Source organism: Arachis hypogaea, chromosome 6 (assembly GCF_003086295.3).
Source record: "Arachis hypogaea cultivar Tifrunner chromosome 6, arahy.Tifrunner.gnm2.J5K5, whole genome shotgun sequence".
Lineage (NCBI taxonomy): Eukaryota > Viridiplantae > Streptophyta > Magnoliopsida > Fabales > Fabaceae > Arachis > Arachis hypogaea.
The window spans coordinates 101377119-101404357 of NC_092041.1; the positions used below are offsets into that span (position 1 = coordinate 101377119).

A 27239-nucleotide genomic window follows, 5' to 3' on the forward strand; every position below is an offset into this window, starting at 1 on the left:
CTTATCATAAATACACTTATAATAAGTTAATGGGTTAAAAAAATCGTGAGTTCGAATTTTTTTATCTTTTGTAAAAAAAAAAATATCATAACAATATAAAAACATAAATAAAATATTTTTTTACAAACAAAAACAAATTCTAATCACTTATCATAATATTTTTTGGAATTAAAAAAAAGAAACCAGAGAAAAAAAAGAAGAAAGAATAAAAAAAAAACGAATAATATATCGCGCAGTCCCTGTGGCTGTTTGTGATGTTACACACCCAAACCCTCACCCCTCTTCTCTCTTTCTCTTTCTCGTTCAGACTCTCTCCTCTTGTGTTCTCTATCTATCTAATCTTATACCCTGCAATTAGCAAACCCTACACACCTGTCTCTCTCTGAATCTCGGAACCCTAGCTCCTCCCATTCCCTTCGCCCTTCGCCCTTCGCCTTCCAAACCACTCCTCACAATCTTCTTCATCTTCTTCTTAATCTTCATCTTCGTCTTCATACTCTTCTTCTCTTTCTCGTTCTTCTTCCGTTCTTTCTGGATCTCTCTGTTCACCTTCGAATTCCACCAATTTCGAGCTCCACCAAACATGGGCGACGGCAAGGTCAATCTCCCCGACGATCTCTTCTCCTCCAAGCCCTCCGATTCCAAAGGTCTGATCGATTTTCCGCTTCCAACGCTTCTGTTTTTTTATTTTCTCGATTTTTTCCGTTGTTTTTACTTTTAGGGCTTTCCTTTTCCATTTTGATTTTCCTCTAAATCGCTTTCAAATGCTCGCTTCTCGTTTCGTTTTTGCAATAATTGTTCGCTTTCTCTCTGTCTTGATCCGTTGAATCTCAATCCCTGATTCGTTCTCTCTGTCAATCGCATGCTCAACACGCATGTTCCTTCTTGGTTAATTGATAATGGATACCTAATTTTGAATGTTGTTTTGTGTGTTTTTTTGGGGTTGACTTTACTGTGGAATGAAGATTGATCTACATTTTCTCTTTATTTTTATTTGTTTATTTATTTATTTTTGGTTCTTGGTTCCTGTCAATGCTTTAGCTAGTGCGAGTGGGTTATGTGTTGTTTTCTCTGAAGCTGTGTTGGGATGGATGGAGTGAGATTTCTTATTAATCTGAATCCGGATATTTGTTCTATATATTTTGTTAAAAACAGTAAGCTGATTTAACTGGGTTTGAGGGGGAGGGGGTTGTCTTCTCCAGATGTTGAGGGTTGATTTGATTTGCTTGTTCACTATTTATCTGTATTATGTAATTTGCCAGCTGTGGTGGACGATATAGATCGCGTCATTGCTTGTTGCTAAGTTGAATGAGATAGTTAACATTCGCTTTTTTGGTTGTGTTAGATGAAGCATCCGCAGTACATGGCACGGAGAAAGGGATTGCTGGGCTACTTGATGATTCGAAAGGTAAGATGTTGATATATGTCAGAATTGAAGTTAAAGCTAACAGCTAGTTGCGTTGCCCTCATTTATGCACTGTGTGGTAGCTGTTGGTGTTGACACAAAGCTGGTTTCACTTTCAGATCAAGTTTCATCGGACAGCAGCATCCCATTATCCCCGCAGTGGCTTTATTCCAAACCTGTTGACTCAAAAGCAACTGCCAACCCAGTGGGGGTATGTAATACTCACTGCTTCCTTGGATTTGAATTTCATGATCTAGATTCCTTTTTCCTCTGGTAAAATATATTGCTATCTGGTGGAGTTTGCTGTTGCTTTGCTTTATCATGTTGGAGACTAAAGAATAAACATGTCAGTTTTGTTCACGGAAATATTTTTCTCCCCTCGGTCACATTGAATTTTATAACATTGCATTTTCTTGTATTGTTTTGTAAAACTGATCTTATCTATTATGCAATTTATTGTACATCAAGGGTCAAGGGGGAATGTATAGTAGAGCTGTGGCTGCTAGTTTGACATGTGTCTGTATGGTATTTGTAAGAGCATCAGAGTGATTAAGTGATGAATAAGTGGTCTTTTCAATAATTCAATCACAAAATATTTGAAGAAAAATATGATTTTCTCTTTTGGATTTTCCTGCTTAGTGTAAAAGGTTTTGTATCTGTTGTGTCTTTTGAAGGCAAAATGGATTGTTAGTCAATCTCAAGACCCTGTTTGATTTTTTATTCAATGTAACAGCTAAGCTTTTGTTTACATTTTGACCTGGTACGAATGTTGAAAGACAAAGCAATGGTGATGTGTCTTAATTCTTAAGATTTTTCAGATTCTCCAATTATTTTCTTTGGTTGATGAGGCAGTTTCTCAAATTCTTATTGAAAATGATTGCGCGTTCAATTATCATACCAAGAATTGTTGTGTGTTCTATATTTGTAAAGAGTGATATTTCTATATTAGAAAACAATAACATAACGGGATCTTTGGTGCCACTTGGGGGGGGGGGAGACGAGCTCTTCTTTGTTTCTTTGCTTAATCATATCAAATCTGTTGGTTACTGTTTCAATTTATGGGCTAGTGTTAGAATATTTTGTATGCATATGCTTTTTCAGTTGAATTGGAGTCTTTATTCCCATTGTATTTTTGTTTAAAAACTTGTTTCTTTTAAATTTGTGACTTTCAAAGGATTTGCATCATCGCAAAATTTATATAGATATATCGGTGCTTTTGGTTCTTTGCCACAGGCGAACCCCACTGATCCCATACTGAAAGATAGTTGGCGTTTGGAGGGTTCTCAAGACAAGAAAGATTGGAGGAGGACTGCTCCAGATGTTGACATAAGTCGTCGCTGGCGTGAGGAGGAGAGAGAAACAAGCTTGCTTGGTAGAAGGGATCGCAGAAAAGAAGAGCGTCGTACGGAGATTACGTCAACCTCAGAGAACCGATCCTTGCCTGCTGATCGCTGGCATGATGGCCGTGGTTCTGGTCATGACTCTCGGAGAGAGAACAAGTGGTCATCAAGATGGGGTCCTGAAGACAAAGAAAAGGATTCTCGAATTGAGAAAAGGAATGATGTTGAGAAGGAAGATGGTCATGCAGAGAAACAGTCTTCTGGTGTTAGCAATCGACAAGGGTCTGATCGTGACACAGATTCTCGTGATAAATGGAGACCACGTCATCGATTGGAAGCTCAAGCAGCTGGTGTGGCCACATACCGTGCTGCACCTGGATTTGGGATGGATAAAGGACGTACAGAGGGAACAAATGTGCGATTTTCACCTGGAAGAGGAAGGGCAAATATAAATGGAAATCTGCAAATTGGAAGGCCTCCCTTGGGATCTAGTGTGGGCTCTGCACTTGTGGATAAGAATAGAACTATACTGGGGAAGTCTAGCCTTGGTGTCGAGTCCTATTACTATCCCAGGGGTAAGATTCTTGACATATATCGCAAGCAAAAGATTGATCCAACTTTTGACAGTATGCCTCCTGAGTTGGAGCATACTTCACCCATAACTCAACTGGATTCTGTAGAGCCATTAGCATTTGTTGCTCCTGCTGCTGAAGAAGAGGTATAATGAACAGACGAGTTGAATGGCCAATGTTATTATGCTATCATTTTGTCTTCTTTCTACCTCAAGTATTCAGCATTGATATAGTTTTGTGTACTCCTTTCAGGCTGTCCTTAAGGATATATGGAATGGAAAAATTACTAGTAGTGAAGTTTCGGGATACTCATTTAGAGGAAAGGATGGAGGGTTGAATGATGATATTTCAGGTTGCAAGTTTTCTGTGTAATGTGTATTATAGTTTGATCAAATAATCTTCTAATCTTTAATTTCCCCTGCTCTCCCTCACTATGGTCCCTCTTGACTTATTTCAGGTCCTGGTACAGCCTTAAGTGAAAGAAAACAAACTTTAATTGACGGTGGTGGAAAGGTTATCTCGGGAATTGAAATCTCAAATGATTCTGATCAAATTGCTGGTTCATCTAGAAATGCAGTTAATGGTGAGAAAATAGTATTTGATTTTATATTTATATGCTATTGATTTATTAAGTTGAAATTAAGATCTTCTGTTTTCTATACATATAATGGATTAATGATGGTTACAAGTCACTATTGTTTTTCAGATGTTGCAACTTTCCAACTAGGCAAGCAGAAACATATGTCATCAGCTGTTGTGCATGGGAGAGTGGAGAATTCTGACAACAATAACAGGGAGGGAAGTATCACCATAAACAAAGTTGTTGAATCAGAAACCTTCGATGGCGATAAGGGGCATACCAATCATGGTGTTGATTCATTTTCTACATCAGAACTCAATAATAACCTGCCTGATGCATTTGGATTTTCGCCTCTTGAGCAAAATCCAAGTATTAATCAACAGGACCTGAAATTTAATGAGAATGCATATTCTTATGAAATTGCTGCTGTTCCTGAGGAGTTAAGTTTGTGCTATCTGGACCCTCAAGGGGCAATTCAAGGACCATTTCTTGGGATTGATATAATTTTGTGGTTTGAACAAGGGTTTTTTGGGTTGGACCTACCAGTTCGCTTGTCAGATGCACCTGAAGGTTCACCTTTTCAAGAACTTGGTGATGTCATGCCTCACCTGAAAGGAAAATCAGGATTCAGTTCTGGTACGAACCTGGTGGCTCAATCAGAATCATCAGATGCCATTCAAAGGAACCTAAAAGTAGATGTGCCTAATTTTGACTTCAATGGGTCAGCTGTTAATGATGATCAACTTTGGTCTTTATCCCGTCCGGATGTTAGCGCGTGTGTTGGTGTTCAGTCTCAAATACGTAGTCAAAATTATCGCTCTGAGGTCCAATTTTCTGACGATCAGGCGTTCAGTAATATTGTTGCGCCAGAGGAGGGTAATATAATGCTTTTCCATCTGCCATTGTCACTTATTTGATATTTACTATTCTGCTTATGAAATTTGTGTCTTCATGTTGCATATGTATTTGATTCTAATTCTAATATCTATTTATATATGCTTCTTTGTAGATATGTCATTATCTAAATTTGCTGGAAGCAGCAATGACAACCCTTTGATGAGGCCTGTGGATGTTGCTTCTTCATATCCTCATCCTAACAAACCTGTCAACAATGATGTTTTGGGGAGTGATGCTCATAATGAGTCTGATAAGTTGCATCCATTTGGTTTATTGATGTCTGAACTCAGAGATGGTACTCATTTAAGGCGTGCACAATCTTCCAATAGTTCTTTGAGATTGGGCGATCAGGGTCACTTTGTAGATCCATTAATTGATCGGGATGCTCCTTTTGCTGATCAAAGCTCTATTGGGGGAATGATTAATCAGTCATCTCTCCGGGATACATGGCCTGATGAATATGGGATGAATAGGCCTTTTAACCCTAATATGCATGTAGGTTCATTGGAAGACCAGTTCATGTCCCATATGGGGCAACACTTTAATAATTTTGATGCACCTGAGCGGATGATACTGCAGAAGCTGCAGAAGGAACGCTTGCAGCAGCAGGCTACTGTATCTAATCATTTTCCTGCACATCTTACTGGGTCTGATTTAGAGAGATTTCCAGGTTTTCCTCACACTCAAAGCAAAAACCCCAATATCCAGCAAATGATGCAGAACTCGGGGTCAGATTTTGAACGTCTTCTGGAACTTCAGATCCAGCAACGCCAACTTGAGCTTCAACAGCAACAAGATATGCATCATCAACAATTGCTTCAACAGCATATGAAGCTACAACCCCAGCAACAGGCCCAAGTTCAGCAAATGCTGCTTGAACAGCTTTTGCATCAACAAATCTCTGATCCCAATTTTGGGCAGTCAAAGCATGATCTTTCTAGGGATAACATGATGGATCAGGTACAATTGAGGAGATTTCTGAATGACATGCAGCAGAATTCACATTCTTTAAGACACATTGATCCATCAGTGGAACAGATTATCCAAGCAAATATGGGCCTCAATACTGTCCAAGGGAGGCAAGCTGATTTATCAGACCTTTTGTTGCAAGCGAGGCATGGGAGTATCATGCCTTCTGAGCAACAGCTTCATTTTCAGCAAGATCAGCTGCAGGCACAGCACCAGATGTCAATGGCTCTTAGACAGCAGCTAGGATTGGAAGGGGAAAGACATTTTGGTAGGTCTTGGTCAATCAATGAAACAGGGCAGTTGGTAAGAAATCCACCAACCCATCAACTGGGTCATTCAGCAGGATTTAATGTTTCAGATATCCACAACCAGCAACAGAGGCTTTTAGCACAAGAGGAGCAATTAAATTATCTAGGAAGGAATCTTCCTGAGCAGAATCAGAGAGGGTTCTTTGATACTAATCCAATGATGTTTGAGAGGTCTGCACCTATTTCTGTCCATGGAAGGGAGTTACAAGATCGTCGTCGTTATATGCACCCAACTGATCCACTGGGTTCTTTATCTTCTCACCACCTACAATCATCTGATGATATTTATGGTCATCACTCAGATGCATTCAAGAGTTCCCTCTCTGGCAACAACGGACATGTTGAGAACAGCTGGATTGACCCACGGATGCAGCTGCAACACCTTGAAGCTATGAGGCAGAGGAGGGAGTTAGGGGATACCATTGTATCAACAGATTTGAACATTTCTGCATCTGTGGGAGCTCATGAAGAGAGTTCAGCACATGGTTATATGGACATACTTAATCAAAAACTGGGCCTTCATTCTGCCCAACCTTCAACTGTTGATAAGTGGCATCCTCTTTCATCAATAAGTCATGAAAAATCTTGGCAAGTATCTGAGGCTGGCTCAATAATTCATCCTTTTGAGATTCCACCTGATCAGCAAGTCCATATTAATGATCCATTTTTAGAAATGGCTTCGAGTGCTAAATCCAATTCCCTACTGAATGATCATTTAGCCAACATGCACATTACTGAGCAATACAATAATATAGGGAATACTGAGAGAATGCCTCTTCGGTCTAGATCTGGATCATTACTGGAAGAGCAATCTCTGTTATCTGGTAATAAGGATACTTTAAATCCCAATTACAGAATTCCTCTCATGATGGGTAAATCTATGGAAAAAGATTTACTTGAGTTGGAGACAAATAAGGGGCAGAGGCATGAATTTGTAGGTGGCACAATGAGCAAGTCTATTCCTGGGATGTTAGACTTGTCCGATCAAGTGGAGAGTACGATGAATTCCATGGAACTGCCTGTTATGGCCCATAGTAGACATAGCTCACTAAGCAGTGCAGGTAATATATATTGCAAATGCATAAATGCTTTATTTTATTTGTTTTGTGCTTTTATATAATAGTTGAATATACTGTATGGTACTATGCAGGAGGTGACGGGGGCTCATTTGGTCGTGATATGGGTTTGAATAACTCACGTGCAGATGAGGTTTCTAGTGACAGGTAACAATATTCTTAGAATATTCATGCTTAGGCTCATGTTTTAATTAGTTGTACACTAGTAAATGTAAATGTTTTGATCTGTCTGCTGGCATTCTATAAGAAGCTTTCAATTATTATCTGAATCACAGCTTGTTGAAAAATGGTATCTTGGATATATCTGATGCTCATGTCTGTCATCCTCTATCTTAACTGAATGCATTGATATAAATGGTTTAATCGTCACTGAAAATGCTGGTTATGACTGATGTAAGTTTGATTTGTTGTTGATTTTCAGAATCGCTAGTTCAACGAAACAGTTTGATAATGCTTTCCATAAGCGACCCCATGTATCTCGTGTTTTATCCTCCCCTGATGTTCAGTCAGACCAACCAACTGGATCCCATACTAACCCGAACAATATAATGAATGCTGCAGCTGGTGAAGGTATGTAATTTTCAACTGCCTACATTTCCTTTCTGTTTTTAATATCTTGGCTCAGTGAAAATAACATTTGTTGTAGGACGACGAGAACCATCTGGAAATTCGTCAATGAGTAGCATGATGGATGCTCAGGCTTCTGCAAAGAAAGAAGTTCGATTTAGAACTTCTTCCTTCAGTGAAGGTGCTGTGGCGGAAACATCTTTTATAGACATGCTTAAAAAGCCTGTTCTTCCTGAGGTGGATGCACATGCAGCCAGTGGAGGTGCCACCGAGCCATCTGATGGTGGGTTCCAGGCAGCGCGAAGCGGCAAGAAGAAAGGAAAGAAAGGGAAGCAGATTGATCCTTCTCTACTTGGTTTCAAGGTCTCCAGCAACCGGATCATGATGGGTGAGATTCAACGCCCTGATGATTGATACTTTATTGCTTGCAGATGTAGATTAGTTTGTAAATTTTTTCAATTCTATTTTCTTCGAAATAGTTTTTCCTTTCTTTTTTTATTTGGGAGGGGTTTTTAGGGTTTAATGGTGTACAGGCCGTTATATAGCATAGCTATAATATTCAATACATCTGTTTTTACGATAGGTGCAATAGATATTTGTATTTGAAATCCCGTTTGGCGATGACTAGTGTGTACAGTCTCTGATGAGTGTATATTCGAGGAAGCTATGCATTCTCGTATGACGGATGGTTCAGCGATTTTTGCGGGACAGTAGAATTAATGACAACTAATTACTTTCTTAATCCCCTTGTTTTTTCTTTTCGCGGCGGATCGTTTATTTACTTGCTATAGTTTTTCTTAGTTTCAGTACAATATAAGTCACAATTATGTTCAATTTTAAGCCATTGTCAGTGCCAAATGAATAATGTAATATTCGATTGTTCACAGGAATTTTTAGATTTGTTATCGTATAATGTTTGTAACTTGTAAATTAATGTTATCTGAAATAAAATTAAGGATGTTCGTATTCGCATTTGAAAGGATTGCACTGCATACTCGGTTGGGGCAGAAATCCTAAAACGTAAATTCTATCTATCCTATCCTTTTATCGCCTAATAAAGCCACACATTATTTAAACAGAAGAGTAATAAGACTAAGAGTACTAAGATCTAAAAATTTTACGATGAATTTGTAGGTCCTTGAAAGAAAGATAATTACCAAATAAATATTGGACAATTTATAATGGCTTATAGGTTTTCGAAGAAAAAAAGTACTCAGTCGGATATAATATTAGACATAATTTATTATTAAAAGATTAGAAGATAAAAAAAGCCTGCTATTTTGGTATATCTTTTTTTCTTTTTCTTTTTGTCTTGTTTTATTTTTTGTTTTTGTTTGTTTCTCATTTTTTTGCCAATATTGGCCTTATACGAAAAGTCTAGTAGTTATTTCTGTGCTGTCAACCTACCTCTAGCTAGTTAAAATTTCTTTCCAAACAATGTTGCTGTAATCCCAGAATTCAACCACCATAATCATCTATGGTACACATCCTTTAAGATGTCCTTTATTTGGGAAATTGAAGTCTTGTATTTTTTGCAGTAACTGTAATATTGGCTCCGGAAATGTAGCAGAAGAAATAAAAGCTAAAAGTCCAGCACATATATCTTGCAACATTAAAGGTGACTTTTGCTGAATCCACTTCAGGTGCTCAATGGCTATTGGAATTTCTTTTGCCTCAGCCGAACATTTCAGCAAAACTACATGGGCCTCTGTGTTTCCTATATCATTATTGAGGCTGCAAAGTAGTTTGGAAGCATCCATAAGATGACCTGCATGGAAAAGAAATACAATATGAGCATATGTTTATGATGGAGCAAAGCTTACAAAGTACAAGCCAGGCTTTCAATTGTGAACTTCCATTGGGCAACATAGAACATTGTTAAGTAAGAAATATCTGTGCAATTGAATAGTACCTTTCTTGCATAGTGATGATACAAATGAGCTTAATATATCTCTTGCAAGGATAATGTCCTGTTTTACATGCTTGTTATAGAGCTCAAAAGCTGCTTCAAGTTTGTCCTCATAACAAAGCCCTTCAAGAAGAGAGGTGTAACTTGTGTGATCAGGTGTTAACCCTTTGTCCAACATGTGCTGAAAGAGCTTGTAACCCTCTTCAGTTTGTCCCACGTCAGAGAACTTCTTTATCAGAATATTGTAGGTCTTCAAGTTCCCAGAACATCCACATGAAAACATCTCATCCCAAAGCTTCCTCGCTGGGCGCAGCAGATCCTCCTTGCAACACGCTTCCATCACATAATTATAAGATGACACATTAGGAATGATCCGTTTCTTCTTCATCTTTTGGAGAACAGCATAGCCCTCTTTCACTCTTCCGGCTTCGCACAAGAACGACACCATCACATTGTAACCCTCCACATCTTTGAAGTAGTTATGAGAATCCAGAACTCGGAACACCTCTAACATCTCATCTACCTTCCCATGCCTAAACAGATTTCTACTCAAATTGCTAATAGTCAAAATGGTAGGAAACCTCCCTTTACGAATCATGAACTCAAAAAAGATAATTGTAGCTCCAGGATCAATACTCGAAACTGATCCAATTAAGGCATTGAGAAGATCATCATCAATGGGGAAATTAGCACCAACAATGATCTCCCCGAGTTCTTTCACCACATTAATCCGCCCCTCAGAAACCAATTCAAGTATCAAGTCCTTGTAATCACCAATCCTCGGTGCCACCCCTAACTTCCTCTTCATCTTCAAAACCTTCACTTCCTCAGCCACATCTCGCATTCTTCGCAGTGCCGAGGCAACAACCCAATAAGCAATGAAGTCAGGTTTCCATCCCTTGCCCCTCAGCTCACCTAACATCCCTAAGGCCTCGGACACCCTGCCGGCACGACACAACCCATGAACAATCAAAACTGCCACAACCGACCCATTAATCCCCAAACAGCAATCCTTAACCTTATCCAAAACAGCTAAAACTCTATCCAAACAACCCTCTTCACAAACCCTCCACACAAACACCCCAAAACCCATGGTACTCAAAGGGGCACCCCTAACAGTCATTTCATCAAACACCTTGTACGCACTGTCCAAGTACCCAGCAGAAGCAAGTGCAGCCAGTAACCTATTACATGTGGCGCCACCCAATTCGTTGGCAAGAGTAGAAAATTCCCTAAACATAGAGAATGCATTATGAATCTTGTTCGTTGCAAGAAGAGAGGAAATGGCGGAGCGGAGAATGGAGCTATGGAGGGGGAAGTTGAGGGCTTTGGCTTGGTTGAGAAGCGAAAGAACGGAGTTTTGGTGGTGTTGGGAGTGGGAGTTGGAGAGGGAGGAGAGGAGAGAGTGGAAGGTGGAGGGAGTGTGGGCGAAGTTGGGCTGGTTAGTGGCCCAATTGAAGAAGCCCAATGCGAGGGAGTGGTGGCGGAGAAGGAAGGGGTTGATGACAGCGGAGACGAGAGGAGGCGAGAGGTGGTGGCGGCAGCGGAGAGCATGGAGGGTGTGCTCCAGGGAGGGAGTCCATGAGTGGCGGGTGGGTGAGGAGGCTGAGATCAGAGCTCTGCTTATTCGAACTGCCAGGTCTCCCGCCTCCCGATTCATCACTAAATTCGGTCATCAAGAATCAAGATGGGGTCCTGAAGACAGAGAAAAAGGAATGATGTTGAGAAGGAAGATGCTCATGCAGAAAAGAATGATGTTAAGGGTTTGTTGGTGGCCAATAGGTTATTCAATGCATAGTTATCAGAATCGAACCGATCAGACTATTGGGTCACTAAGTTACCGGTTCAACCAGTGATGGGTCACTGGTTGAACCGGTTGACCTAGTCTCACTTAAATAATTAGTTGTCCAGAGATTAATCAAGAAAAAAAAAACCCCTAAAATTGAAGTTTATAATGCAAAGGCTGAAATTATGATTGTTTTTTAACATGAACATTCCTCTGGAAAAGTTTTAAGTCACATTCATAGTAAAAAATTCTCATTGGTTTCTTTTATATACTTCATACGCTCATAAATGATCCAACATGGGAAGGTGAGTTCTTAGGAAATCATACATCCGAAACAATATCATCACAGCAGAACAAAAACAAAACCAGCACCCAAAATCTTAATGCTATCCAAGATCAATTCCACAAAATAGAACACAAAACTACGCAGACTTACAAAACACATCAACATCAAGATATGCTACATCTCCCAGAAACTATGATATATGAGCTCGAAATCATATGGCATAAAACCCTAAACATAATCAACATCTCAACCATTATTGGTACAGCTTCTCAGTCTCCTATCCTCTCTATCATATTCCCACTTTTCATTGAGACTCCCACTTCCATTTAATTTCATTAAAAACCCCTATCATAGTTGGCACTCGACACCTTATTTTTAATGCAATCAATACCCTCCATTGTTCCTTCTTCTCCTCTTTGACTTGTGGTCAATAAATAGAACAAATTACCGAGGTTCTAAAAACCGGACCGGTCATCAAACAGCTCTAATTACTGGTTCATTGGTTCAATCGTAGTTCAACCAAAAAAACCGTTTTATAATAAACACCTGATTCTATAAAAATTCAATGAATAAAGCAACTGGTTCTAAACACTCTTCTGCATTTTTTTACTTCAAAAGGGGATCATAAACAACTAGTTCTATGAATAAACAAACTACAATGATATGCAATACCAAAAATTGGCCAATGATGAAATAATAAAGGGTTTCTCTCTTCAATTCTATGTTCAAGCTTGTAGTAGACCAGAATCAACAGAGTAATACAGTTGAAATAGTCTTCCTTAATTCTTATATACCTCAGAATTTCCTACAAAATGAAAATTGAACACAACATGCAGCCTTAAAACAAAAACAAAACAACACTCAGAAATCAATCACCTCTTCCAAACACAGCCTTAAAACAAAACAGAACAACATTCAGAGTATGAGCATTGATCACAAAATTGATTTCTGAAACAAAACAAAAACAGCAGAACAACGTTCAGAGTTTGAGCATTGATCACAAAAAATTGATTTCTGAAACGAAACAAAAGCAAAAACAGCAGAACAACATTCAGAGTTTGAGCATTGATCACAAAAAATTGATTTCTGAAACAAAACAAACACAGCAAAACCAGCAGAACAGCATTCAGAGTTTGAGCACTGATCACAAAAAAATTGATTTCTGAAACAAAACAATGAAAATAGTTTTTTTTTTTTTCCTTCAGAAGAAGAAAACAATGAAAACATGAAGCATATAATAAATCAATGATCACCAATATCCAGCAATAATCTCAAAGACAACAATAAATACACAACAACAATTTAGCAAATAAACAAGAACAAGACCTAAATAGAAAATCCAACAAATTAAATTGCAGCAACCTAACAATTTAGCAAATTAAAACAACAGCAGCCAAACAATTTAGCAAATTATCAACTTAACAAGTTCAAGAACAGAAAATCACAACAAAAACAGAAAAAATAATTAAAAATAACATAAGAACAACAGAACAACACCACAAGAACAATTAGCAAATTAACAAGTTCACAATAACAGTTAAAATTTACCAGAAGAACACTAATTCAAGTGGAATCATCATGCTAATATGTTTTCTGCTATTTGTGCAGCTAAAATTTCCTAATTACTAAGATCCAATTATTCTAATTTCACATGCAATCAGCTTACTAAGTTTCTAAAAGCTAGAAATTATAAAACTAACAAGAGAAATATGGTTAAAGCATTTCATCAAACATGTCGAGTGCGGTAAAAGTAAAACGAAATAAGAGAATTCAAAGCTTAATATCAATGTGATAGAAAAGAGAACATAACTATTGTATACTTTAATTCAGTCGATGAAAAAAATCCAAACCACTACCAAATCAAATAGCTACTTATTGTAATAGAAATCAGAAGTTGCAGAGTTTGAAGCAAGAGTATTGGTGTTGTGGTGTATTGTCTGGTGGCGGGTTTAGGGAACTCACGGCGGCGACAAAAGAGAGCAGTTCGACGGCTAGGTGGAGCGCGCGGGTTGGTTGCAGAGTTTGAAGCAGAGCAACGTGGCTTCCAGACGAACGCGAATGCGAACTCGAACAGTGAACGGCGAGTGACGCGAACGGTGAACGCCGAGCGAACGTGAACGGCGAAGAACGCGAACGAAGACGACGACTGAACGAAGACGCGAACGTGAACGGCAAACAAACGGCGGCGGAAGCGCGGCTGAGCAGACAAAGACGACGGACGCCGAGCTCGAGGAAGCAGCTGCAATCGGTGACAGCGAACAGGGGTTGAAGACTTGGAGCACGAGGGAAGCTAGATAGACGGACGGTGGCAGTATGCCACTCCTTGCGGCGGTGGTGTAGGCTTACAGGGATAGGGTTTTTTGGCTGTGTTTATGTGATTTCTTTCTGAATGAAAGAAAGAAAGGGAGAAAGAAACGAAGGAGCTTCCGTTTTTTTTAAACCGGCCAGGTCCCGTTTGGTTCGACCGGCCGGTTCTCTTCCGGTTCAACAGTTGTTCATCAATTTTCTGATCAACGGTTTCATGTCTGATCAGACTGTTAATATTACCGGTTTGTAGTTGGACCATTTCGACCGGCAAGTCTGGTCCGATTTTCAGAACATGCAAATTACCAATGTTCTGAAAATCGGTTCGAACCGACCGGTCTAACCGGTCTAACCGTGAACCGGTCGCTGAAGCGGTTCGGATAATAAGAAAAACCGTAGAATTTAAAAACCGGACTTGAACCGACGAACCGGCTGGTTACCGGTCGGTCGAACCGAACTGGGACCCGGCCGATTTTTTTAATCTTGCAGCAAAACACCGCCGTTTTGTGTTGAGGGAACCCTAATTCCCTTTCCCCTTCGCAGCCTCCACTTCCTCCAGCTTTTCAGTTCTCAACTCCAGCCTCCCACAGAACAGAACGACACCTAGTCACCCACGACTCCACAAGGCCCTCAACGCACTCACCGCCGTCGCACTCACCTCAACGCACTCACCTTCGTCGCGCCTTCAGCACCGTCACGCCGTCACCAGCGTCGCGCCGTCAGCTCCGTGGCGCTGTTGGGTCCGTCGCGCCTTCCGATACCTCGCGCAGTCAGCACCTTCCCGCTGTCAGCTCCGTCGCGCACTCAGCTCCGTCGCGCCCTCAGCCACTTCGCATGTCACCTCCGTCGAGCTCTGCCTCTGAGAAAGCAATAGAGAAGCGTTGAAGCGTTGAAGCGTTGTCCTTCGAGCTCTGAGAGAAAGCAACAAATTTCCTCATTTCCAGGTAATTTTTAATTTAGTTATGAACATGATTTTGTGATGACATCCGATTCTGATGAACTGAACTCTAATGAACTGAACTCTGAGTCTCTACTCTCTGAAACTGTTATGAACTGATTTTGTGATTTCATTGATTCTGATGAACTGAACTCTGAGTCTCTACTCTCTGAAATTGTTATGAACTGATTTTGTGATTTCATTGATTCTGATGAACTGAACTCTGATGAACTGAACTCTGAGTCTCTACTCTCTAAAATTGTTATGAACTGATATAGTGATATGTGAACTCTGTGAACTCTGATGAAACTGTGATGAAATATGAATTGATTTGTGATGAAATATGAACTGATTTTGTGACATGATTGTGTGGATTCTGATTTTGTGAACAAAGAATTTTTTGAACCTGAGATGTTGTACTTGTTTGTGTACTCTGATTTTGGAATTTGGATGTTGTTTGTTCATTTATTGTGAACTTGAGAGTTGAGATTATTGGGTTGGATTGCTGGTAATATTTAGGTATGGAAGAAAGTATCAACGAAGACCTACCTAGGAATAATAATGCTGAAAATAATTCTGCTTCGAATGAACGTTCTCTTCCTCCCGCGAGTAACGAAAATCAATCACAAACTTGTAGTGTTCGGGGGAAAACTGATCCTGCTTGGAGATACGTTTCTTTACAGAATATAAATGGAAAACCGCATTACCAATGCTTATTTTGTCTGAGTACTTTTGGGGGCAGGGGAATTAATAGAATGAAAAAGTATTTGGCGAAGATAGGTGGAGACATTAAGAAGTATTCTAAGGTACCGTATGATGTAAAAAAACAAATGGAAGGTTTATTGAAAGAGATTCAGAAAAGTAAAACTAGTAAAAGGAAAGTAAGTTTCAATGAAAAGGGTACCAATGAGTGTGAGGATGCAATTGATGAAGCAATAGCGCAAGAGGAACAACAAACTCCGAGTCAGTTACCAACTAAGGAGGTTGTTGGAGGCGATCCAAAAAAGAAAGCAAAAACTATTATTCCTCCTATGTTTGCACCAAGAACAACTCCGGGCAGTCTACGAAGTCTGAAAAGCGTGTTTCATAACAAAGAGGCACTTCATGAAGTTGATAAGCGAGTGGCTAGATGGCTTTTGGATTGTAGGATTCCTTTCAATGCGGTTATGTCACCTTTTTTTCAAGATATGTTGGATGGTGTAGCTGGCTATGGGCCTGGTTATATAGGTTCTTCTTATGATTCTTTAAGGGTTGACTTATTAGCCGATCTCAAAAGGGAGTGTCAAATGGTTGTTGATAGCTATAGGTCTGCTTGGAAAGAAACTGGATGTACTCTCATGGCTGATGGTTGGACAGATCAAAGGCAAAGAACGTTGATTAATTTTTTGGTTTATTGTTCGAAAGGGTTGTGCTTTGTGAAATCTGTTGATGCCTCAAGTATGGTTAAAAATGCTTCTAGCTTGTGTGACTTGTTTTCAGAGGTGATTGAATGGATTGGACTTGATAATTTTGTTCATGTAGTAACCGATAATGCTGCGAATTATGTTGCTGCTGGTAGGCTTATTAGTAAGAAATTTGAAAATATTCACTGGTCACCTTGTGCTGCACATTTCTTGAATCTTATTCTAAAAGATATAAGCAGCATGCCACATACTTCTAGTCTTGCAACACGTGCTTCGAAGATTACTGTGTTTGTATATAATCATACGGTGTTCTTGTCCTGGCTAAGACAAAAAGATAATTGGAAGGAGGTTGTTCGTCTAGGTCCAACTCGTTTTGCCACTGTCTTCCTCACATTGATGAGTATCTTTGAGCGCAAATCGGAATTACAACAATTGGTTGTTGATACACACTTTATCGAACACAAATTAGGAAGGAGTGCTAATGGTAGAGCTGTGAGTGCAATTATCCTAGACAATAAATTTTGGGATGATTGTTTTACTGTATGCCAAATTGTGAGTCCGTTGATTAAATTGCTGAGGTTTGTAGATGCCGATGATAAACCATCATTGGGAATTGTTTATGAAGGTATGCTGAGGTCAGAAAATGGAATCAAAGAAATGTTCAAGCATAGAAAGAGTGCATATCAACCTTACACAGAGATTATCAACTCAAGATGGGACAAACATTTGAAAAAAAAATCTTCACACAGCAGCCTATTTCTTGAATCCTAAGTGCTTTTTTCTGAAAATTATAGAGAATCACCTGATATCATGCGAGCTTTACTTGATCTTGTTACATTGTATTGCAAGGTTAATAATTTAGATTCAGTTGAGGCAATGAAAGAAATACACTTATATAGAGATCGAAAGGAAAGCTTTAATAGGCCTGAAGCTGTTCCAGCTGCAAAAAAACTTCAACCTGGTAATAATATCTGTTTGATAATAAGCTTTAGTTATTTACTTATTTTATGTTTTGGTTTCCTTAATTTGATAACTAATACTTGAGATATGGGATTGTAATTTGTAGATGAATGGTGGAGGTTGTTTGGTAGTTCTGCTCCATGTTTACAAAAAATTACAGTTCGCATTCTTAGCCAAGTATCTGCTTTTTCAGGGTGTGAAAGGAATTGGAGTCTTTTTGATCAAATTCATACAACAAGAAGGAATAGATTGGAGCATGATAGGCTAAGTGATATTGTGTATGTTACATATAATTTGCGTCTTAAATCCAGGTAATCTATATTTCATCCTTTCATTTCATATCATTAGATTTTGTATAGCTAATATACTAGGCTTATCATCTATTGTATTTAATTTGTTAGGAATGAAAGAAAAAAAAGAAAGCAAAAGTCGCAATATGATCCAATCGATATTGAAACTATTGATAAGGTTGATTTTTGGGTGACGGAAGAGGTTGTTGAAAAAGAGCCTGATCTTCCAAGTAATATTGAAGACTTGCTTCGTGAGTATTATAGTTTATTGATCAGACAATAAATTACAATAGCTTTTATCTTTAATTTATTGATAATGTGTTATATTTTCTTAGATGAGATTGATGCTGATTTAGATCAAGGTGGTGGTGATGGTAGTACTAGTACATTTTATGCTGCACCATTTGCTTTTTCTGGTCCAAGTAGTGGAAATGAAGGTGATGAAATCAATGAGGCAAATCTGCAGCAAATTATGGAGGATTTTGATAATTGATGACAAACTTGGATCATTTTGATGATGCTATGTTAAGGTTGATTGGTTGTTTGTTGACTTTTGAACTTTGAATTTGTATTTGAATGAGATTATAACATTTAGTTTATGTAGTACTTTTAATTTGAATGATATTTTAAAGTTTATATTAGACTATAATTATATTTTCATGTGCTTATTTATATTTTAATTATTATTTTATTATAAAACGGTTTTTACGATTCAACCACGGTCAAACCGGTTGAACCTATGAACCAGTGAACCAATGTCTAGAGCGGTTCGATGACCGGTTTGGTTTTCAGAACCTTGCAAATTACACACACCATTCTGATATCAGCTATGACCCCCTTAATTGCTACCCACAGTTCATCTTTCATGACCACGCACATCATTATTCATAAACTCTTTAGGGTTAACCGTTCAAAATGCGTCCCAATTATTCAAATACTGATAAAAATGCATTCGAATTTTATTATAGATATCTTTAAATAATTTAAAAACGTGATAAAATGTCCAACACTAAATATATATTAGTGTTAATTTGGATATCAAAATATTTTTTGTAGGTACTCACTTAGCCTGTGTTTAAAAAAAATCGTCGTATAACTAATTTAGAGATAACAACTTCGGATAGGCTTTATAGAGCCTTTCACCTCTAAATATTTTATAATTATTTTTTTTCAAAAGTATGTGCCACCGTCGCAAGCTTGTAGAGTAAAAACTAATCTCCTACTTTTTAACAAGAGTGAAATACCAATTCGACCCCTATGCATTTCTCAAAATGACAATGTAACCCTTCACAATAAAAACGATCTACTTCGGTCCATGTCCTCTATTCTCGTGACACAACGCGGTCCCTGTGGATATTTCTCCGTTGACGTGTTAGGTTCAGAAATAGACAAAGACCTAATTGTCTCTAAATTCAAATTGGTTAGCGGTTTATCTGTTCTTATTCGCTACAAGAAAAACACCATTCATGTACACTTGAAAAATGTAGCCAAAAATGAAAAAAATAATGTCTTAGGCGAAAGCTACGCTTTTTAGCCTTCAGAGACTTTTTGTGGGGGATGCCTACACTAGTGTTGCCTATTCTCAAAGGCTACGCTTTTCTATATCAAATGCTACACTTTTGGCCTTTGAGAATATGATGCGTTTTTTAAGTGATACTGTTCAAGACCAAAGGTTACGCTTTTCAGCACTAATAGTTACCAGAATTCAAAAGAATAGACTACACTTTACAAGACTACTACATCACTTTATGAACATAACAAATAGTATACTTATAACTACACTATATAAATATAGTCTTTTGTCCTTCATTTTTTTAATTTCTGTTTATATATATATATATATATATATATATATATATATATATATATATATATATATATATAAACAGAAATTTATAATAATCTTTTTATCTAAAACCTAATATTTGGGAATATAATTATATATAAAATCATGTATTTTTAATTAAATTAATCAATTATTATAAAATAAAAATAAATACATAATAATAACATACAATAATCTTTAAATAATAAAAATTATTTTTAAACAAAATATATTTATATAATGAACTAAAAATATTGGGATGATAATAATTTTGAGTATTCATATATGCATGAGACCACTTAGAGCTTACTACTAATAAATTAGGAAAAACTAAAATATTATATCATATAAATGTATCTTCTAATTGAAGATATTTTAAAATTTAAATAATTTATTAATTAGTTTGTACTTATTATACCATATATTCAATAAAATATTCAAAAACAAATATTAATATAATAATAAAAAAATAATTTGAAAAAGATATTGTTTAAAGAATAAAGACAAATAAATTCTAACCAATTTGAATTTAAAGACAATTAGGCCTCTGTCCATTTATGAACCTGACACGTCAGTTTTCCGTTCAGAGTTGACGGAGAAACATCCACAGAGACCGTGTTGTGTCACGGAAGTAGATAACAGGGATCGAAATGGATCGTTTTTATTGTAAGGGGTCACGTTGTCATTCTGAAAAATGGACAGGGATCGGGTTGGTAGTTTACTCTTTTAACAAAAGCAACTGTGGCGGGTAAAAATGACTTTATAAAATAAAAATGGCTTTTGATGGTATATTATTGGATTAACCATAAAAAACGCCTCCAAATTATTCAAACGCTGACAAAAATACACTCGAATTTTACTATCGACAAAAATGCCTTTAAATAATTTAAAAACGCGACAAAAATGTCCAAGAGAAAATATATATTTTCAAAAAATGCCTTAAAGATTGAATTTTGATATAAATTTTTGTAATCATAATTAAAAAAATGAAATATTTTTATTCTTAAAAGTTGGTGATTTTTTCTAAGTATATTTTTTTATGATTTTTTAAAAGTATTGTTAGTTGTTAACAAAAAAATTACAAAAAATATATACTTAATGAAAAATCACCAAATTTTAAGAATAATAATATCTCATTTTTTTAATCATGCTTAAAAAAAATTGTATCAAAATTCAATCTCTAATGTATTTTTTGAGAAATACATATTTAATATTAGATAATCTTGCAAAAAAAAAAACTAACATTAAATATATATTTTTCAAAAAATAAATTAGAGATTGAATTTTGATGAGATTTTTTGCAAGCATGATTAGAAAAATGAGATATTACCAAATTTTTACTATAATAATATCTTATTTTTATAATCATTCTTGCAAAAAATTACATCAAAATTAAATCTCTAAGGTATTTTAAAAAAAAAAATATTTATTGTTGGGTATTTTTGTTGTATTTTTTAAATTATTTGAAGACATTTTTGTCGATAGTAAAATTTGTATATATTTTTGTCAGCATTTAAATAATTTGAGAATATTTTTGTAGTTAACCCAACTCTTTATTCCACAAACATAGAATACCTTTAGCACCGCTTAGTGATCCCACCCGTTCCCATTTTAGGTCATTTTCACCCCTATAGCATACACACCAAACTCCTATCCAACGCATCCTGATCAAATACTCATCAACCATAACAAACGAACACCTAATAACACCACACTACATCTATAACAAACAAGACCAAATCAAACTAAATAACAACACACAAACAACACATAATAACCGAATAAAAAAATAATATACTCAGATAAAATACACAAATTAAATCAATTAGTTTTACATATAAATATAATTTATCTAAACCTATTATAGATTAAATAAAAAATCAACATTCTTAAAAGACCACAAAATATCAACTACATAAAACAAATCAACTCCAAGCAGCATTAATCACCCATTAACTAGCCGCAACCATGAAAAAAGCAACCACAAACATATAAAAAAAAAGTAAAAATCAACCATTAACCATTTAAACTTACATTAAAAGATATGAACAACAAAAATCACTCAAATTATTAAAAATTAATATAGAATAATTTTAAAAAATTACAAAAACTCACCAGGGACGGTTGACGCCTTGACCGCAGGAAGAGAAGCGAGCCAGCACAAAGCACAGACCAGTGAGGTGATGCAGTGAAGGCACAGGAGATGGCGGACGCAATGAAGGTGCATGGACAACGCGATGCAGACGGACGCGACAGACGCAGAGCAGGGAAGGGAAGGAGCTGGCGGACGCAGAGTTGTCGACGACGAGATGGTGACCGTGCGATGAGAGGGAGAAGGTTGAGGCACCGCGTTGAGCTTCTGCCGTTTGGCCCGTTTCAGACTCTAAGAGTGAGAGAGTGAGTAGGTTGGGAGGGGAGGGAGATCCTTCGTTGGAATAGGTTTCTTTTCTTTCCTTCTAAAAATTGAACCGGTCCAGGTTTCACAAACTTTCGGTTCACCAGTTTTTACCAAAGCCTTTTGGATCAAATCAGTTTTTATTGATTCTTTTCTTTATCCAATCTTATGTTATGCTTGGATTGATTCTGTGATCGGTTCACCAATTTTTTGGTCTGGTCAGTTGGATCGGTTTGATTTTTATAACTACCTTAAATGCATAAAATAAGATTTAAACTATTGATACTTGTTTAAGTAGGCGAGTGAATTAACCACTTGATCAATCCACCTTGGTTGACTGACTCCCTTAGATATTTAATTACTATTTAATATTTTATTTTTTAAATTTATGGGCCTTATAAGTTTGGTCCATTAGAATTTTAAGGTCTTTCCTTTAGTATATGGGCAAAAAATAAAAAAAAATCTAAAAAAATCATCTCAAATGAGTAACAACACAAAATACAAAAAAATAGATGATAAGTAATTGTTAGATGTCGACCATGGCTGAGAAGTTGGACTTTACATCTAGATTTTTAGAATCTGTTAAGTACGAGTTGGAAGAATAACAACAATTCTCTAGCTATTTGTTTAAACATTTTCAAGAAAGACCTTAGTGACTGGAATAAGAATTGCTTTAACAATATCTTCAAGAGCAAAAGAAGAAACTTAAATAGGATAAAGGGGATTCAAAGAAGATGTGAATACGAAAAAAATTCTACCTAGATGAGTTGGAGTTTAGCTTAAATAAAGAGTTGAATGACATATTAGGCAAAGAAAAAATCTTTTGTACCAAGTTCTATCACACCAAAGTCATAGTTAGGAAAGGAAAAAACAGAATTTTCAAACCTAAAAGCAACTAATGGAGGTTGGATAACAGAAGAGAAGGAGATTAGAAACCACATAGTCAATTATTTCAAGAATTTGTACCAAGAAGACGTAACAATTGTTCTTTTTGGATTAATCCACTACTCACATCCTAATTTTAGTTCCTGTAATTGCAGGAGACTAATAGTCGCACCGATTGAGAATGAAATTAAGAATGCTCTCTTTAACATAGGATCACTCAAAGTACCTAAAAGATGGGATTCTGGCATTGACATTCAAAAACTACTGAGACATCATGAAGAAAAAAGTGTGTAACTTCATCCAAAAATGTTAGAATGAACTTGAACATATCAAACAAGCCAATTCAACCCTATCGCTCTTATCCCGAAGCTCAAGAATCCTGAATTCATCAACCAATTCAGACCCATTAGGTTATGCAATGTTAACTACAAGGTGTTGACCAATATTTTAGTTGATAGAATTAAACCTCATATGAATGAGAGGATCGTAGTTCTCCAATCTAGCTTTATATCAGGAGAAAAATTCATGACAACATCATCATAGCTAAGGAGCTTATGCACACCATGAAAAAGATGAAAGAAAAAAAATAGATTCATGGCGATTAAAATAGACTTTAAAAGGCATATGATAGACTAAATTAGAAGTTCATCAAAGTAAGCATGGAAGACTTCAAGCTTTCAGAGAATATAGTCAATGTTACCATACAATGTGTCAGCACTGTGTCCTACAATATCCTTTGAAATGAAAATAGAACGGAAGAATTCATACCAGAAATGGAAATTAGATTAGGAAATCCTATATCTCCCTATATTTTGGTGATATATATGGATAAAGTATCCCATTTCGTTGAAGAAAGAGTGCTGCAGAGGGTGTGGAACCCGATTAGAGTTGGGAGATTAGGACCTAAAGTTTTTCACCTCATGTTTGCAAACGATTTACTCATTTTTGCAGACGATTTTTCTCATGTCATTAATGAGAAAAAAACTTCTTTTACTTTCTCAAAGAATATAGAAGTTAGGATAAAAAAGAAAGTGGTCAATATTGCTAATCATAAAGAATAGAAAGAGCTAGAAAGGTACCTTGGACCCCAAATCATACACAGTAAGAAAGGAAAAGAAAAATTCAAAGATGTGATAGATAGAGTGCACAGTAAACTAAAAAGTTGGAAGAGTAAATGTTGGTTCTTGGCCGAAAGGATGACCCTTACCCAATCCTCTGTTAGCCCAACTCTAAGCTATTAAATGCAATATGAGAAAGTCTCAAAAGTCATATACTACAAAATAGAGATGCTATAGATGAATTTTATTTGGGGCAATGAGCTCAATCAAAGAAAAATACACCTAATTAACTGGAAAATTATGTGCTTGCTGAAACATGAAGGTGGCACAGGATTTAGAAAATTAAATTCCATGAATGATGCTTTTCTTCTTAAAGTTCTTTGTAAATGGGTAAAGACTCGAATAAACTTTTGATTAGAGTTCTACAATATAACTATTGCGATGGAAATCAAATTAATGATAACATTAGAAGTAGAAATATAAATTCAAGTTTTTGGAAGGAACTTGTGAAGTTGTGGTCCATTTTTCAAGAATACTCAATTTAGTATATAGACAATGGTCTCAATACATATTTTTAGAATGATTATTGGGTTGAAGGAGAAAAAGATCTAAGATAGTATGCTATAACTCCTTTTTTCTTTTTTTCTTTTTTTTTTATAGTTCTAGTAAGATCCCACAATGAGATAAAGTTTGAACCAATACAGGAGTATATAAGACAAACAAAGAAAAACAACCACCCACAAAAAGAACGAATAACATAACTAATTAATAAACAATCAAGCATCAATATAACTCCAAATCATTAGGCAAGGCTCTTAATTTAGGTCTCTCATGTACTATCCATATCTCACTTTGCTACATGTATGGCTTGGCCCTTCACTCATGTTCTACACCAATGCTCAATCTCTCATTCTATTGCATTTAGATTCGTATTCTTACCATTGAAGATCTTTTTATTTCTCACCTTTTAAATACACCAGATAGTTGTTAAGAACACCATAGTCCAAACCTTCTTTTCTCCTCTAGCACTAGAAGCCTCTAACCATGAGTTGAAACAGGATCTGACACCTCCTGGCCATAACCACACAATTCCCCTTCTTTTAATGCACCTTGACCACGCTTCCATGCCAAGTTACATGAGAAGAATAAGTGATAAATACTTTCTGTCTCACCTCCACATATTAGGCACGCAGCTATTTCCAAAGGAAGAATACTACATCGAGACAACCTTTCTCTTGTATTGAACTTTTTCTGCAACACAAACCACTTTAAAAGTTCAACCCTTGGTGGAAGACATTTTTTTCACAAGTTTCTTAGAGAAAGAAACCCTCCCTTATCTTCGACTTGTCTGTCTTGTGAATAATATACATACATGAAGAATTTAACAGAGAAGACACCTGATTTATCATGTAATCATTTTACCTCGTCCTCTCTACCACTCGAAAACTCCACCTTCGCTAAGACTTGAAGCAATTTTTTAAGCATTTCTTCTTCCCATATTTACAGTGATCTTCGCCACTGTAGATTCTAATTCCACCCCCAGCCGGTCCTATACCTTAAATTCTCATAAAATACAATCTCGATCTACTACCACCATGAACAATCTAGGAAAAGAATCGTTCAGCAGCCCTTTTTTAGCAATTTGTGCACCCAAAACTTTGCTCTCAGTCTATCACCAACAACAATCTGGACACCATAATTATAAATATTAGCTAAACTTACATCCTTGTTTCTAATGTTCATAATATCAGGGAGGAGGAGCAGCCATTGCGTCATCCGATGGTGGACAACCACCATCATAGGAGGAGCAGAACGCAGAAGTCAGCCACCATCGTTGGAGGAGCAGAACGCAGAAGTAGAATCAGAGGAGGAGGAGGAGGAAGAGCACCCGTAGGTTTCACATATTCAGCAGGTTTCACCATTTTAGCATCTCAGGGAGGAGGAGATAAGATTCTAAGGCTTTTAGGGCCAATCCTGTTTTAATTTTTTGAGGGGAAGGGGGGACTTAATTAGGGACATGTCTTAAAAAATATGATTTTGTAATTTTTGGAGATATAGGCTAGAATTATTTTGGAGGGTTTAGGGCCAGTTCTAGGGTCTTGGACTCAATTGACACCTCTACCCACCATGCCAAAGTCTTCTTGTAGAGTGCTCTTCATAAAAGAACTTTTACAAACATAAGGCAGGCAAAGTTTTTTGGAGATAATGGAAATGCAATTACTGCTAGAGAGAACTAAAAAATCAATTACACTTGATAAATGATTGTCAAAAAGCCTCAACAATCTGGGTTCATTCACTAAATTTCTACAACAATTCTATGAATCAAATTGGTATGAGTAGATGGAATTAAACCTAAAATAGTAGCTTGGGAGGAGCAACAAATTTGACTAAAAGGATCTATTCATTGTAGCGTGTTTGAAGCTCTGGTACTGAAGAAACAAAGAATCCCATGAAGAGAGATACAAGAGACCACATTAGCCTCATGAAAATCATCAATCAAGTGACACAGATTAAATAAATAACGGATAATTTTCACCTGATTGAGAAGAGAAGAGTGATTAGGGAGATCGACATATGCTGGACATTGCCACCGCCAGGATGGGTGAAGCTAAACATGGATGGCTCGTTGTAAGAAAGTGTAGACATTGCTGGATGTGGTTGACGTATTAGAAATGAAGAGGAAAGATGGGTGGCTGAGTTCACCTCTATAATATTGGCAATTGCTCGATGTTTAAAGCTGAGCTCTAGGGCATTTTTGAAGGATTAAAAATGGCTTGGGCAATGGGTATAAAAAGAGTAGTGGTTGAATGCGACTTTGCAGCTGTTGTGAAATTTTTAACTGGGAAAAGAAACCAAGCCAAGCATCCTAATTCTTTTGTCAGAAGAATTTTTAAGCTAAGAAAGAATGACTGGAGAATTTATTTTGTACAAATTTACAGAGAAGATAATAAATGTGCTGATACCTAGCTAGAAAAAGCTTAGATTTAGAAGAAGATTTTTTGTTCTATGACACTCCACCCCCAGAGTTAGTTAGCATCTGAATGAGGATGAGAGAGGAGTCACCTTATCCCGTATGATTTGTAATTAGTTTTTTTTTCTTTTGTTGTCATTTTTTTGGACATTAACTCCATTTTGATACTAAAAAAAATTGTTAACGGTGGTGAGACTCTAAAAGTAGTGAAAAATTTATTAGCCTTGTAAATTACATTTCTAAATTAGAGTATCATTGGAGATAGTAGATGAAAAATTCTCAAGTAGAGTTTGTGAGTGTGTGGTGTGAGTTATGTGACAAAAAAAATTGCTAACCTAATGCATAAATAAAAGATTTGCAAACATTTTACTGAAAAGAAAAAATCGCTAACAAAATCTTGAAAAACAAGACTCCTTTTAAAGTAAATTATCACGGTAAATTTTAGAAGGTTAGATTTAACAGTATTTGTATAATTTTTTGGAGTGTTTGAGAATGCTCTAGATGGTTCCAGAATGT

General features: G+C 36.7%; 3 protein-coding genes and 1 long non-coding RNA gene across 5 annotated transcripts; 2 read left to right on the forward strand and 2 right to left on the reverse strand.

Moving 5' to 3' along the window:
• Positions 1 to 232: 232 nt before the first annotated feature.
• LOC112697163 (uncharacterized) lies at positions 233 to 8456 on the forward strand. Its single transcript, XM_025750219.3, has 11 exons — positions 233 to 647; positions 1346 to 1408; positions 1525 to 1616; positions 2639 to 3463; positions 3570 to 3669; positions 3775 to 3900; positions 4024 to 4773; positions 4907 to 7132; positions 7222 to 7294; positions 7569 to 7717; positions 7794 to 8456. Exons 1-11 carry the CDS (start codon positions 584 to 586, stop codon positions 8126 to 8128), a joined length of 4803 nt encoding a protein of 1600 aa, XP_025606004.1. The 5' UTR covers positions 233 to 583; the 3' UTR covers positions 8129 to 8456.
• A 681-nt stretch (positions 8457 to 9137) lies between these two features.
• LOC112697164 (pentatricopeptide repeat-containing protein At5g14080) lies at positions 9138 to 23908 on the reverse strand. 2 transcript variants are annotated; one of them, XM_025750220.2, is made up of 3 exons: positions 21530 to 23908; positions 9627 to 11318; positions 9138 to 9482 (listed from the first exon to the last, which is right to left on the reverse strand). In XM_025750220.2, exons 2-3 carry the CDS (start codon positions 11281 to 11283, stop codon positions 9190 to 9192), a joined length of 1950 nt encoding a protein of 649 aa, XP_025606005.1. In that variant the 5' UTR covers positions 11284 to 11318; positions 21530 to 23908; the 3' UTR covers positions 9138 to 9189. The 2 variants fall into 2 exon arrangements, with proteins under 2 accessions (XP_025606005.1, XP_025606006.1); XM_025750221.2 differs by lacking the exon at positions 21530 to 23908 and adding an exon at positions 13658 to 14103.
• Positions 15458 to 18082, forward strand: LOC112697165 (uncharacterized). The gene is made up of 5 exons (XM_072198284.1): positions 15458 to 16974; positions 17134 to 17300; positions 17406 to 17610; positions 17710 to 17840; positions 17925 to 18082. The coding sequence occupies exons 1-5, from the start codon at positions 15458 to 15460 to the stop codon at positions 18080 to 18082; spliced, it is 2178 nt and encodes a 725-aa protein (XP_072054385.1).
• Positions 23909 to 24368: 460 nt separating the features above from the next.
• LOC114924156 (uncharacterized) lies at positions 24369 to 26827 on the reverse strand. The gene is made up of 2 exons (XR_003810901.2): positions 26289 to 26827; positions 24369 to 26181 (listed from the first exon to the last, which is right to left on the reverse strand). It is a non-coding gene; the product is annotated as an uncharacterized lncRNA (long non-coding RNA).
• Positions 26828 to 27239: the final 412 nt, after the last annotated feature.

Coding starts and splice junctions, on each gene's coding strand:
- LOC112697163 (XM_025750219.3), top strand. CDS start 584: ATGGGCGACGGCAAGGTCAATCTCCCCGACGATCTCTTCTCCTCCAAG. Junction 1,409..1,524: donor GCTACTTGATGATTCGAAAG/GTAAGATGTTGA, acceptor TTTCACTTTCAG/ATCAAGTTTCATCGGACAGC. Junction 1,617..2,638: donor CAACTGCCAACCCAGTGGGG/GTATGTAATACT, acceptor TCTTTGCCACAG/GCGAACCCCACTGATCCCAT.
- LOC112697164 (XM_025750220.2), bottom strand. CDS start 11,283: ATGAATCGGGAGGCGGGAGACCTGGCAGTTCGAATAAGCAGAGCTCTG. Junction 9,483..9,626: donor ATCATCACTATGCAAGAAAG/GTACTATTCAAT, acceptor TTTTCCATGCAG/GTCATCTTATGGATGCTTCC.
- LOC112697165 (XM_072198284.1), top strand. CDS start 15,458: ATGGAAGAAAGTATCAACGAAGACCTACCTAGGAATAATAATGCTGAA. Junction 17,301..17,405: donor TGCAAAAAAACTTCAACCTG/GTAATAATATCT, acceptor TGTAATTTGTAG/ATGAATGGTGGAGGTTGTTT. Junction 17,611..17,709: donor AATTTGCGTCTTAAATCCAG/GTAATCTATATT, acceptor TAGGAATGAAAG/AAAAAAAAGAAAGCAAAAGT.